Source organism: Macrobrachium nipponense, chromosome 17, assembly GCF_015104395.2.
Source record: "Macrobrachium nipponense isolate FS-2020 chromosome 17, ASM1510439v2, whole genome shotgun sequence".
Taxonomy (NCBI): Eukaryota; Metazoa; Arthropoda; class Malacostraca; order Decapoda; family Palaemonidae; genus Macrobrachium; species Macrobrachium nipponense.
This window is the reverse complement of record NC_087210.1, coordinates 73,299,294-73,314,688: the sequence shown is the minus strand read 5'-3', so window position 1 is coordinate 73,314,688 and position 15,395 is coordinate 73,299,294. Positions and strand designations below refer to the sequence as shown.

Genomic DNA, 15,395 nt, shown 5'->3' with positions numbered 1-15,395 from the left:
ATTTAGGCTACGGAAGGCTACGCTACAAAAGCAGCTAAGATTAGGCAGGAGAGGCGAAGTGGCAAGTGGGCAACGTTCTCCTTTTCTATGTTAATGTCGAGAGGACAAGTAGTATAAGTAACCTGACGCTCGTGCATGGAGAGCGCTGAGCAAGGAAAGGGCAATTATGTTTTGAGGTGCCTGACCCCTCCGCCAAGTGATTGATTACCATTCCCCCTTCAAAGTTGGACGAATACAGTTATCAAGACGAAAGAATACTTTCAGTTTGCGTTAGTTAGAGGGAATTGAAACTAGTACATATACTTATATATACTCGTATGTATGTATTGTGGATATATATATATTATAATATATATATATATATATATATATATATATACTATATTTCTTTATTTATTGTTATGTACTTTTGTGTGTATTCATGTATTACACACACACATTATATATATATATTATATATATATATATATATATAGTATATATATATATATAGATATATATATATATATATATATATATATATATATATATATATATATATGTATATGATATATATATAAGCTTCCGTTTGTAAATAGCCAGTTTTAGTCACACGCTCCCTCTCCTCGAAATATAAATAACGATGTTATTCAGGTCTTATGTACGATCAGTTCATCCTCATTGGTTCCTAATATCATCCGCGCAGTTTCAGGTTAAGTGAGAATTTATCGTCGTGGAGGGATGGAAATAGATTCGAAGTATTATTTGACAGTGCTGCTGTGTATAAATTTCAACAAATGGTTAATTCGTCCAAATGTTAGCCAACCAGTAGGTTTCATTCGAATCTCAATAACGCAGTATGTTTGTTTTGGAATATATCCTATTTTTCAACAAATGACCTCAGATTTCACGAGCTGTCATGATGTAAAATACTCAGGAATATTTGCACATTATTTGATTATTACACAATTTAGGTTTTATTGTTAATTTCCCTACTGCAGAGTTACGCTTTGATCACAAATTTAGCTTAATCACGGAGCTGTCAAATAGATGCATAAAGGTTGCCCCAGATTGAGAAAATATCTTAACCGTGTTCCTTTTAAGAAAGAACAATTTTTATGAATGTATCTTAATACTTTATAGTAAAAGTCAACGTAAAAGTTAAATAATTTTCCAACTGATTTGGTGTTAACGGGAGGTCATACGATACCCAGATTAATTCATTCCAGCCTTGTTAATCGTAACGTGGATATAGGGCGTGCCCTATTCCATACTGCAGTGGAAACTTTAGCCATTGGGGATGTTTTAAGAGACTCGGTCTTATAAAACCAATAGTATTAGCAAACGTCATGCTAAAATGAAGAGAAGTCTTGAGCGAACACGACGTTATCAAGTGTTTTGTGTTCCATTGCTTTCTGTCCTGGTGTGTTTCTTTCTTTTGTTTTGGCCTATTTTTAGGGAGATTAAATTAGAACAATAACTAGGGTAACTTTTCAGCATCTTGAAAAAGAAAGAATTATATATTGTACCAGTATGAACATATATACCATATACGTTTGTTTTTAATATATATATATATATATATATATATATATATATATATATATAGTATATATATATATGACATATATACATATATGTTTATATACTATATATATATATATATATATATATATATATATAACAAACGTATATGGTATATATGTTCATACTTGTACAATATATAATTCTTTCTTTTTCAACATCGTCAACATGCTGAAAAGTTACCCGAGTTATTGTTCTAATTTAATCTCCTTAAAAATAGGCCAAAACAAAAGAAAGAAAGAACATTATTCACCAACTCTTCAAAGTTTCATTCATATATATATATATATATATACACGTATGTAAAATATCGCCTGTTTTAACGATTGTTTGTCACCATACACACACACACCCGCACACACACACACATATATATATATATATTATTATATATTGCTACTTTTAAAATGCATATTTTCCCCTCTTTGAAATGTCATGTAGAATTGTGCAACATTTTTTCAGATTCCTAGATAGCTTAGAGATAGGATGTTTAAAATGTGTGTTCAGATTTCGCATAACATATTGTAAAAGAATTTATATATAACGTAGAATGTTAAAAGAGAGAGATTTTCTTTGTCCATTCGAAACTACGATTGTTTCCCTTTTATGTCAGCACTGTGAGATTGGAGGGTCTGCAAGATCCGTTTGCTTTCCTAATCTGTCAACACGTTTGATAAGCGAGCTCAAATCTTCATTTGTGTTTTAGAGAATCTGTCATCACGTAAGATAAGACTTCTCCTTCGTCTCGATCGAATAGAGTACGTGTCTTTATTTTTAACAGAATCGTCTCATACGTGTATGTCTTTGCCGAGTCCCACGTGGAGATTACACATTTTGTGGGTAAAATTGCGTAAAATTTCGAAGCTTCTAGAAGCATTATTGTCTCAAAACATTTTGTCATCTGCCCTGTCCAGTTTCCGTAAGGAAGAGAGATTCATTATATCTTAGAACTGCGAGGTGATCAGATCTCCCTCTCTCTCTCTCTCTCTCTCTCTCCATCGCATAGCACTTTTGATCTTAAAGTAACGTAACGATTTCGTAATATAAACTGGTCACTCATAACATGGGAATTTTAGATTTGATATTTCTTAGAGTTTATTTAGTATTATTTAGTGTTTTTTGTGGAATCTGAACAAACATTGTTTCGTAACGGCGCCTGGTTTTTGTGAAAGTGTGATACAAGCTGCAGCAAGAAAGAAAAGTTGGTATACCAAGGTAAAGTGTGCTATATTTTTATTAGTTGCAACTAATAACGGATAGGAACTGCGGTTAACTAATAACTGATAGGAACAGTGGTTAACTAATAACTAATAACAGATGGTTACGAAGGTTTGGTAAAAACTGATGGTTACAATGTTTTGAGTGAAAGGATTTACACTTTTACACATTGCAAATTTTTTAGTTTTGTGTTTGTTCCATTGTTTGTGCACTTGTTCATTTTCTTATTGAAGTGTGCCTTTTTATTTTATATTTTCGTTTGCATTCACAATTTAATTGACTTAGTTATTTTCATTGCTTAATCATTGCACATTTAATTAAATTTAACACTTGTGAATTAATTTGCATTTACTTAGAATTCTTTTCGAGTTTTATTTTTGTTTAGCACGTGTGAATTAATTTCAAATTTTCAATTAGTGCTTAACACTTTTGAATTTTAATTGAATTAATTTTCTTGAATTTTGTGATGAATTAGTTTTTATTTAATTTTACTTAATTGATTCAAAAATTTATTAAACTTTACTTTGTTTTCAAGTAACAGTAATTTTCCCTGATATTGTGAATTTTACTTATAAATTTTGAATTTAATAATAAATTTTTGTATTTAAAATTTTTATAAGTATTTCATTTCTAACCAGTATGTTTGCATTTAATTTTGATTATATTGATGTTAGGTAGAAACATAGAGTGGTAATTGATCGGCTTTCCTTCAATTTACTTGAAGGGACTTAGAACCAGGGAAGTACTTAGACTTCTGAAATCAGGGAAATACTTAGACTTTTAAAGTTGTTGATGGAGTGATGCCCTCTGATTAATTTAATCACTTACAAGATTACCTCACACCTGTTTTGATGAACTTAGTCTGATTTTCTGCTATACTGGTAAGTTGTTAGGGGATCACTGTTGCCTTTAGAGTATTCAGTCGTTTAGTACCTGTTAATGAGGGTTCAGGTGTCTGGCTTTGTGTGAAGTAATAATTGATGAATGGTAACCAGATTCTTGGCACTTCGTAACAATGTATGTATATTATATATATATATATATATATATATATATATATATATATATATATATATGTGTGTGTGTGTGTGTGTGTGTGTGTGTGTGCATATGCGAATATATCTTGATAGCTTAGAGTGGTATATGTTCGAATATTCCTAGAGTACGATGAATACGTTAATAATGAAGAGAGTGGCTCAGCATACTCAGAGTACATCCCACCTTTTTCATATGAGTAGACAGTAAGTATCTCTCTCTCTCTCTCTCTCTCTCTCTCTCTCTGACCCCTTTGGCATCTTCTTTGCATTATGTATTTTGTGACTCAACATAAGCTGCTACTTTACTCTCTCTACCTATATTGTGACTCGCCTCTCTCTTATCCTACCATCAAATACCGATACAAAATAGCTTCTTCCATTCTTCAACCATTTGCACACACACACATATATTTTTATACACGTACATACATACTTACGTATATATATATATATATATATATATATATATATATATATATATATATATATATATATATATAATTATGCTGCATATACATATATATTTGCTTCTTATATAACATTCATGCGCGTGTGTATGCAGGCATATACATGGTTGTAGTAGGGTATGTTCTGTATAAGAATGTGGTTTTGCTTCCCGTGTATATTTTCTCATTTGTGCAAGAACTGGAACCTTGTGTGGCCGAGCCCCGTGGCTGATATTTTTCCGGGAATAGGAATGACACACCAACAATGAAAGGCAGAAAGAGGAAGACAGTTCCTCTCTTTGCTAAGTTCCTTGGAGGACGCGTACACAATGGATGTCACCGCACTTACCTTTATGGCGAATGGGAGCATCCTGAAAGGATATTATGCCCTTTTATGCTTGGTAACATGTATGTAGGATGTCACTTGTTTTATTCTAATTTCAACCTTTTCGGGGTTTTCTTGTGGAAGTTCGACGGATGGGTAGTTAGTTAGAAAATGGCTTCATCTGACGAATAAAATTACAATAACGAAATGCCTCTTCGAAGGGAAAAATGCAATAGGAATCGGTAAATGTTAAGAGGATTGAATTCTTAGTAGATCTATTATAATTTCATTCTCTTTCTTATTTAACTTTTGTATGAAAATGGCCTCCAGCATTTCCTTCATCCGTTTTGTTTTGAGAGTCTATTCTTTAACTAGAGTCAGATTAAAGGAAATTGCTTTTTTTGACAGTTTTCTCTATTTGTTCGTAGTATTTAGTTTCTGATTCCTCAATTTGTATTTGAGAAATTAGCAGCTTTTTATTAATCCAGATAGAAAAATCCATTAGTATTATTATGTATTATTTTTCCTCTGCTTTATTTCTTCCTTTTGAGAACCTTAGCAAAAACTCATCAGTATTATTATTGTTGTTATTCCTGTGCTCTTTTTTTTTTTTTTTACCGTGTGAGACGCTTGACTGTTTTGCCACTAGGTTCTCTCAACATAAAACAGATTTAAACATACCTTCTCTCAACCCCTACATATTAGTTATCCATTTTGTTTTATATTTTTCTTGAATTACAGTAGAGTTTGGCTCATGTCGGTATCTTGAACACACACACACACACACACACACCGCCTCAGTGGCATGATCAGTATGGTCTTGTCCTGTCACCTTGGCGGCCGCGAGTTCGATTCTTGGGCATTCAATTGAGGTGTGAGAGATGTGCGTTTTTGGTGATAGAAGTTCACTCTCGACGTGGTTCGGAAGTCACGTAAAGCCGTTGGTCCAGTCGCTGAATAACCACTGGTTCTATGCAACGTAAAAACACCATACAAACAAACAAATATATATTATATATATATATATATATATATATATAATATATATATATATAATATATATATATATATATATATATATATATATATACAGAGAGAGAGAGGGTCTTTTTTTTTTCAGAGAGAGAGACGAGAGAGAGAGAAAGAGAGAGATCAAAAGCAATTTATTATGTCTGAAGCTCTTGTCTCAGAAGCCCTCTGTTCTGGTTCTGGAGGGCAGCAAGAAGAACAGCCCCGTACCTTTGTGTGGCTTTCGATCTACATGCATCTCTTTCTCAAGGAACCTTTTATATTTCTCACAATGGAGGAGTTTTGTGGGTCAAGAGGGCTTGTACTCTATGGTTCATTCATTATCGTTCCACAAACAGGACATTCATTGTGGAAAAGAGGCTTTTGTTTACACTCTCAAAAGGATTTGAAGCTTGCTTCACAGTAAGATGAACATGTCTGCGGGCTAATAATCTCTTTACCTCAGAGCGCAAAGGAGTCTAGGCTGTGAAAGCAGGATGATTATATTTTAAAATAACTTGGTTTTGTCGAGCGATGCCACTGTTATATGATTTTTTTTCAAAGACTTACAAGATTAAACATTCATTTCTTGTGTGTGTGTTTTTTTTATCGATGCCAATTTTATATGGAAAAATGATTTAGAAAGAGGACTTGTTACATGATTAGATTTTCATAATGTTTAAAACAATACCCAAGATCTCTCTCTCTCTCTCTCTCTCTCTCTCTCTCTCTCTCTCTCTCTCTCTCTCTCTCTCTCTCTCTCAAGTATATGTATACAAAAAGGCTTGAAGGATTCTTGAACCTCACACAATGTAAGTCATCTGCGAACTTTTTTTTTTTTTTGCGAAATAAAAAAAAGACGAGACTCAAAAGAAACGAAAAAAGAAGAAATTTTGAATAGAGAAAAGCGGGTCAAGAGTGGATCGATAATTCTTAGGTGTTTATGAGCCTCCTTAGGTAACAGACCGACATATACCCAGAGGAGTCCGCGGCCTGCATTGCTTAAGAGACCTCTCTTGGTCCCTCTGCGAAAAGATCATTCCATTTTTTTTTTCTGTGCAGTAGTTTTTGTTTGTTATTGTAGTTGTTTGTTTTAATATGAAGTATATAAGAGGATGTGGCAGTGGGCAGATGTAATCGTTATTGTTTCTATCTTTTTTTTTATCTTTTTTTTTTCTTGCAGCTGCTACGGAAATTCACGGCCATATTTTGGATATTATCTTGTCTTTCACGTGCACGTAATGAGTAGAATCAAAGTTTATGAAAAGGAAGCTTATTTTTTTCTTCATTTCAAGTTGTTGCCCCCCCTCCCCTTTTATTTTTTGCCGGTGACACGATGCGTTTTCAACATCAAGTGATAAAAGTTTATTTTTTCATGCAAAGGATTTTCCTTAAAATCCCTTTGACTCTCTTGCTACTCATGTTTATTTTTATTTCTTATGCCTGACATTTTCGTAATTTCTCTCTCTCTCTCTCTCTCTCTCTCTCTCTCTCTCTCTCTCTCTCTCTCTCTCTCTCTGCAGAAAGTTTAAGCTCTTGGAGAAGTTATTCTTACGTAAATAGCACTGCATTCTATCTGTTTCTTTCCATATGTCACTCTTCGTCTTCGATTCGATTAGAGAGAGAGAGAAGAGAGAGAGAGAGAGAGAGAGAGAGAGAGATATTCGTAATGCAGTATCACTTAACTTTTGACACAGTAATCTCCCTAATCCTAATAACTTAATCCTTAATGCTTGATACATGACGGCACAAGAAGCGAAACAAGCAAAAATCATCGATTTAAAATGACTTCGTATCAGCTGGTAGTAATCTGCATTGAGCAAACACGGTGCCTTAGAGAGACGTATTTACTCTGACGTTGCAGGGGAAAGGTGTTATGTGTAGCGAATCCACTCTCATGAGCGAACGTTTCTGCGATTGAAAGATTTTCGCCTACTGAACGAAATTTCGAGAACGGTTATTTTTTTTTTTTTTTTTTTTTTTTAAATAATTAGAAGAACGAGCAGGGCTTATTTCCGCATTGAGTTATTTTTTTCTTTTGAAAGGGAAAGTGGTTTGATATATTTTGATTTTTAATGTATATTTTTCCATGGGTGTTTTGGAGTACTTTGGTGGTTTATTATTAATTCTGATGCTCGTTTAAATTTTCTTTTCCTGTATATGCGTATATATATATATATATATATATATATATATATATATATATATATATATATATGTATATACGTACAAAATATCACTATTTACGATTATGTAAATATATGTGAGTACATGTAGGCTGGCTCTCTCTCTCATCGTCTCTCTCCTCCTCTCTCATCCGTCGCTCCTCTCTCTCTCTCCTCTACCTCTCTCTCTCTCTCTTTTGTGTATATATAGGTAGATAGGTAGGTAGATAGATAGATATAGACGAGCAACTATCAAAAGAAACCATCTTTCAGTCGCATTGGTAAATGAGATAATTTTTATCATCGTCTTTGGGGTGGGTATTATCTTCGCGGGAAGCGTTAGTTTCCCAAAAACAGGTTTTCCTGGCATGGAAAATAGAGCATAAGCAGATTGCTTTATCCAGTCCGTGGCAGTCTGTTCAAACTCAAGGCGACTTAGTATAAGTGGTAAGTTCTTTCAGCCTTCATTCGAGAAACTTGGACAAGGGAGCGGAACGCGACGAGCAGCTAAAAGCAATGTTTACCAAGGGTTTAGGTTCTGAAGTTTTCCACACAGAGAGAGAGAGAGAGAGAGAGAGAAGAGAGTGAGAGAGAGAGAGAGAGAGAGAGAGAGAGAGAGAGAGAGAGAGAGAGAGAGAGAGAGAACAAAATGCTATTTTGATTATGTAAAAATTTGGCTACTTTACATTCTTCAGGGTGTTTGATGAAGTCTTATGTAAATGTGTTAAAATATATATATATATATATATATATATATATATATATATATATATATATATATATATATATACAATAGAGGGTTCGGCTTACATTAACAGTGATGTTTTAGTTTGCGTTAACTCTAAGCCACGAATAATAACGTACAACGATTTTATAAGACCGAAATTCTGGAATTCTGTTAATTATATGGCGTTGATGCCTTGTGGTAAAGTTATGAACTTCAACTATTCGAATCCTAATGACGTAATACCATTATTCATATGTCCCCCAGAGCTTCTTTTCGCTCATAGTCTCTTATATTTTTTTCCATTTCCGCCTGTTACACCTTTCAAACCTTTTTACTCTTAAACTTCCTGTTCAGTGTTGAAGGACCTCTTAGGTCACAGCGCTTAGCATTTAGCCTAAATTCTATCTTTCATCATCAAACTTTTTTATCTATTAATTATTGAAAATAGGTCGCACTGATATTGATTCGTGATCGGAATTAGTTTGTCTGATACTATGGCATTCGAGAAACTGTGGGTTAACTCTTAATGTAGAAAGTGCGGTAGTATATTAGATAACTTAAATGCAAATGTCTGTGAATACAGCTGACGAAGCAACTGTCGTCTTCGTTTCTTTCTCGGATTCTTTGTGAAAGCGGGAAGGGAAAGGCGGACAGAAATATAGACGCAAGTTACACAAAGAGATGATTCCAGCCCGAAACTTTCCTAATCTTGACCTGGAATTATGGAAGCTATACCGTGACGCGCCGGTCTGGGAATGGGTGGGAATGAAATCTTTCTAAAAGAAATAAAAAAATCTCCTGAACTTTCTCAGCTATTATTTTTATCTCTTTTGGAAATTAAGCGAAGGTCTAGGTCTCATTTGAAAAAAAAAATCCTGTAGGCTCAATCAGGTGTTGGCGAAATTGCTATTAAGAGAACTTTCACCCGGAGGTAGAGAGAGAGAGAGAGAGAGAGAGAGAGAGAGAGAGAGAGAGAGAGAGAGAGAGAGAAAGGAAAAAAATTCGCCCCTCTAACTATTCTAACTTTTCTTCTCCAGCAGTCCTCGGAACCCCATTATGGAAATGAAATGTCTTGTTTTCTTTCAAAGGGTCCTTTTAATAGGACCTTTTTTTGTGTGTGCGTGTACTAAACGGTATGGATTTCCCAAGAAGTATCAGAGAGAGAGAGAGAGAGAGAGAGAGAGAGAGAGAGAGAGAGAGAGAGAGAGTAGATGCTGATTATAATAATTGAAAGATTATATTAATTCACTTTTCCACTGCCGGAGCAGTACCTTTATATATGTAAATTACCTCGTTTAATTTCTTTATTCCCTTCGTACTTCTTCGTCGATAAATGAATAAGTTTTTGATAACAATTATGCGTAAATAATCAAAAGTCTTATTATACTGATTAAACAACCAAAAACGAACCGAAACGAATATTATTTCCGGCTATATTTCAGATATATATATATATATATATATATATATATATATATATATATATATATATATATATATGAATGAATGATTACCATAGTGGAGAGGTGACACCTTGGTACAACGGTCGTTATTTTTCGAAGGGGCTAGCAAGGGAAGGAAATAATGAGTGAAAAGGCACGTACAGGTGACCGTGTAATATATCTTACCCGTACCCCAACATTATATATACGTGAATTCGAATCTCCTTACCAGAGGTTGGAATTTTCTCTTTTTGAATGTTATTTCGATCATTAGGCTTTGAAGTGAGACGAAATATAGGACTTGAGAGGTCATTCTAGTCTGTGTGTGTGTGTGTATATAATATTTATATATATATATATATATATATATATATATATAAATATATATATATACACATACACATGAGGGAGTTATAAACTTAGTTCTTACCGAATATATTGGAGATCTGTTGATTTCGATTCCAATTTGAATTTGACAGGAATATACAGCAGTCGATTTCACACTCGCGTGTCAGGTGATGGCTGCTATCACTTGTCATTCCTTTTCCAGTTTAAAAAGGCATTGGTTTTAGTCCAGGTCAGTGTAGAAGTGGTGAAAATGTACAATTGTGCTTAGGAGTAAGTTATTCCTAAGGTAAATTGAACTAGAAAGTATCACTAGGTCAATTTTCGGTATATATATTACACGTCCACACACACGTGTTTATATACATATAATATATATATATATACACATATGTATATATTATATATATTATATATATATGAACACATATGAACGATCATAGACATATATTTCTGACTCACTATAAGTCCAAGGCGCTAAGAAGTCCTCCGCACAAGTCACAAAAGAAGTTGGAACCTAAGTACTGTGTATACCTGACTTTTTCTCGGGCAGGCGCCCAGCGCCTATCATAAAAACGAATTTTTACCAAACTTCCCGACCCAGCAGCAAATGAACTGCTAACATCTCGTTCAGCTTACCCCTTCACTGCGACATATAATGGAAATAGAATGTTAACAGTTCATTCGGTGCTAGGTCGGGACGTTGGGTAAGGTTCGCTGGTATGTTATGCACTTGACCTCTGCCAGGGAAAGAAACCCCAGGTACGCAGTACTTATGTTTCAAATTCTTTTGTGAATTTTGCAGAAGAATTGCTAACGCCCCGGACCTTTACTTGAAAGACCGGGGTTCGTCCCGATGTGAGTCTCACACACACACACACACACACACACACACACACATATATGTGTGTAAATAAATTCTTCTGTTAAAACAGGATATGTCTCAAGTATAAAATGCCCATTAAAACACTCTGGTGGAAAGCTAAGGACTATTTTGGTGGAATCACTTCCGTGAGTCCACCGAAATATAGTCCTTAGCTTTAAACCAGTGTTTCAATAGGCCTTTTGTACTTGAGATATATATATATATATGTGTTATAATATATATGTATATATATATATATATATATATATATATATATATATATATATATATAAAAAATTGAACAATGACTTCCTTGCATCGGTATACCTTCGGAACTGCACTGTGTTTTCCATTTGCTTATTTGTTCATCGTCCGGTTAATTTTTCCTGTGTCAGAATGTTTGCAGATCCCTCAAAGTAACGTGATGTCTCCCATCGCAAGGAATGTAATGAAACAACAGAAATGCTGGACAGGTTATCCTTGTATTATTGAACACTGAATGTCGTCATTCAAACATCGAGGGGAAATATAAATAGATGAAAGCGGAGGTTTGTTGTTTCATTGTCAACAGAGAAACTTATATAAACACTTAAAATGTATAACTTATTCCTTAGTGGCAGAAGTAGGTTCCACTTGAGGTAGTGTTTACGTCCTGTTGGAGGAATACCACGGTTGTTTGTTTATTTTAATTGATCGTTTTATAATTTTTAGATGCTTTAAAAATTCCTTGTTAGGAATGATGACCAAATTTAAATTACAAGAGATTCTTACAGATTTTTTTGTCAGTTATTTATTAATAATGTTGTGTGCACTACTAGGTAGTTAACGAATTGTACGCAAGATAAGATGGGATAATACCAGAAAAAGATAAGGATTCTTTGTATAATATTTTTAGAAAATAGTTATGTGCTTATAAAATTGTTTGATTGTAAGTTTTCTGGCGTTACTATGCTTGTAAGATAAATTGGTTGGGTCTGTTACCAAAGATTTTATGAACGTGAGTCAAGTATAATCATTAACTAACTATAAATACTTGGTATACTATTCTATGCAGGATATTACTAATTTTAATGATATTACTAGATATATCATAATTTCTTTTGTGTAGTGACGAACTTTAGTGATGATAAATATTTTTAAAGACTTTCAAAATTCATATTGATCACATCAATCTTACCCAAATCGCGAAAAGAATTCCAGATGTTATTAGGCAAATACTAGACATTCATCCGCTTACTAGAAAATAATCTTTTATAAAGGTCTGTCGTCATTTTCTTTAAATTATTCGCAGTATTGAAAGAGCTTTACCACTGGAAATTTTATCGTTAGATAAGATCAGAGTATTTTTTCACAAACATTAGCCGGAAACGGCGCTATTATTGTTGGTTCCCAGTATCGTATAGATTTCCCCAGATCTCGGTATCATGATATACTCATTTGTTACCTTCAAGCTCCGCTGATGTTACAGAAAGGAACGCGGAAAATAGTTTGAAACATTATGAAAGAATGGAACGATTACGAATGTTTCGCATAAAAAGTAAATAAAAAAATAAGTAGACAAGTAAATAAATACTTAAATAAAAAAGAAAATTCAAAAGATGATAGCTGTAAACTTTCCCTTGTGGCAGAAGTTCCCCGTATTTCCACCTCAAAGATATCTTGGAAATTAATCTGAAATGTCAATGGCAGATGCAGTTTTGGGTATTTTTTTCAGTTTACTTATCCAAAATTATAGAAATTAATTTTTTTACAACGTTTTTGTCTTTTATCTTACTAAGGAACTTCAGTTCAAGTAGATGCCTGGTTTGATATCAGGAAAGATATTCATTGATATGAAAATGGCCTTTTTTCAATAGAAATCTTCAAATTTTTCAAAGTAATTTGATCTGTTATATTTGTTTATTATTCTTTTTTCGAGTTGGCGACCATAGACCAGGATAGTTTTCTTTGTGATAAACATTTATATAATTTTCAGAATAGACCGTAATTAGCTAGATATATCAACCGTATCTGTCACCATATGTTAATGATTTACATTTTCCTAGTTAGAGAATTGTTTTTTCTGACAATGTTTATGGTTAAGTTTTTTATTCTTTTATCTTGACCCGTGACAAATTTTATTTTCAATCATCAGTACAGTATAGTAACAGCATTTAATTTCATTTATAATGTATCATTATTAGAGAGTAGATCTCAGTGGATAACAAAGTCAAAATGTACAATATCAGCTTGAGAAGAAGAAAAAAGTTGACAACAGAACTGACTTTCAGAAATGTTTTCTGGACTTTAATCTCTCTCTCGCAACAAGTTCTAACTTATAACAACAGATAAATCTACAATTGCTACAAATGTTACGACTTTATACACATCCCTGTGACTGCTGTAGCACCCGGTAAAGATATCACCAAATAGTGCATGACTGCTGAAGTCACATTACCCATAAATAGGTTATTGATGGCAGTGAATGAACGGCAGTAAGTGTGGGAAGGAAATGTCTTGTAAAATCTATGGGAATTTCTTCGTCTGAAGATACAGGTTTTAGTTTCGTATGACTACGCACCAGAACTCACTTCGTAATAAAACCTAAAAAGAGTTAATGTTTCACTGAAAATAAAAAATAACTTAAGAGAAACAAAATATTATCAACATATCTATAATAACTATTGTTTCGAGCGGAAACTTCTATTTACACGAAATATTATTTTGAGACATAACCTACAACTAAGGAAGCTCTTACGTGTTACAAGGTGAAGAGGTCCTTTGACCTTTGTGAAGTTTTACAGTCGTCTTAAATAGTAACAATGCATATGTTTGCTGAGTACATTTCACATAAAGAGTCACATATATTTTTTAATGTCGTACCAAATATTCCTCATTCCTTGTTTGGAAAGTCCATGAAGATGGAATTAATCGTGTAGCTATTATAGATAGTGTGCAGATACACCTGTCCAATGTACTCAGAATTTGAATATTCGTCAGTCCCCTTGAAAAGCTAGGAATTGGTCTTTGCAAAATTGTCACCAAAGCTTTTAACAACTTTGCAGTTTCTGTCGACCATGAACGAAATTTGACTGAAGTTTGTGATCCGTTTTTCCTTGAAGTTCACGTCCTGATTTATTCCCTTCCATGAATATAGTTCATGAATTAGATCCTATTTTTCCCTGCAATCAAAACTAATCACAAAATATTACCGACAGAACTGAATATTTGACTCTGAATTCATCTGTGATAAAAACATAAATGTCCTTTGCAAACCAGACTTTCAGAACATTCATTTTTCACAATCAGTCGTAAGACAAACACATTGAACTGCAAAATAATTAAAAAATTGTCACGAGTGACCAGGGTTGGAACGGCTCACGAATGGACATAATATCAAAGAAGCAGGAGGCTGCTCGATCACACAAAGTATTCGTTGAAGTTTTTCCTCTTACTATTGTGGAGACGCTCCATTGCTTCTTATGTAGAGAACTGGAGGACCGATTTTCGTGCTTTGGGTCATCAACCATACAATGGGGCTCTTCAATTTCCCTTTTGTAAGTATATTTTTTCTTCTACATTTTCTCATAGGTAGTCCTCTTCTTTTACTTACGTAGTAAATTGACGTGTTCCTAGTTTTTTGGTTTATCTTTTTTGCACCATCTTTCGAAATTTCGCCTATTTTCCGTTATATTATTCACCTGATATTCCTTCTCTGACTCCATCCGTAAAGTGATTCGTCTTGCATTTCCTAGCAAGTAACGAGTAACGTCATATCGCAGAATTAAACCAATCACTCAACCCTGCGACTTCTGTCATCCCTTTTCCTACGAGAATCTGTCAGTGCTCCTGACTCGGCTTTCTTATATTATCCATTCTTTTCCCTTCTTCATTCCTTCACTTTTGGTACGGCGTAAAATCTTGCAGGAAGTTCGCTTGTATCCCAGCGTCCCGATTATGTCGTTAATGGTTGAATGCTTGTACCATAGGGAATCATTTCTGGTACGAAATCCTAGGTGTTACTTTGCGTCCCATGAATCCTTACAGTACGCGACCGAAGGACCTCCCTTCCTGGTGTATTTCAAGCAGCAGTTCCCTGAACTAGCGAGCGATGGCAATTAATGCTTTTGGAGGTAATTCAGTGCCGCGCCTAAAGCCCACCCAAGTCTGAATCCATGGATCTTCTCACACACCTGCAAATGAAGAATTAGAGAATAAAGGGGAAAAAATGAATTTCTGAAATTACGATGCATAACCTTGCAAATGTCAATAGAT

General features: G+C 34.0%; 2 protein-coding genes across 2 annotated transcripts in view; one reads left to right on the top strand and one right to left on the bottom strand.

The window, feature by feature from the left end:
* Nucleotides 1-15,395, top strand: part of LOC135196326 (two pore potassium channel protein sup-9-like) — a 734,822-nt gene that overhangs the window by 266,528 nt on the left and 452,899 nt on the right. The window lies entirely within an intron of this gene.
* LOC135196325 (uncharacterized) overlaps nucleotides 11,605-15,395 on the bottom strand; it is a 341,481-nt gene continuing 337,690 nt past the window's right edge. Inside the window, 1 exon segment of the mRNA XM_064223071.1 lies at nucleotides 11,605-15,313. Within this exon segment, the coding sequence (XP_064079141.1) occupies nucleotides 15,239-15,313 (75 nt within the window). The 3' untranslated portion in view covers nucleotides 11,605-15,238.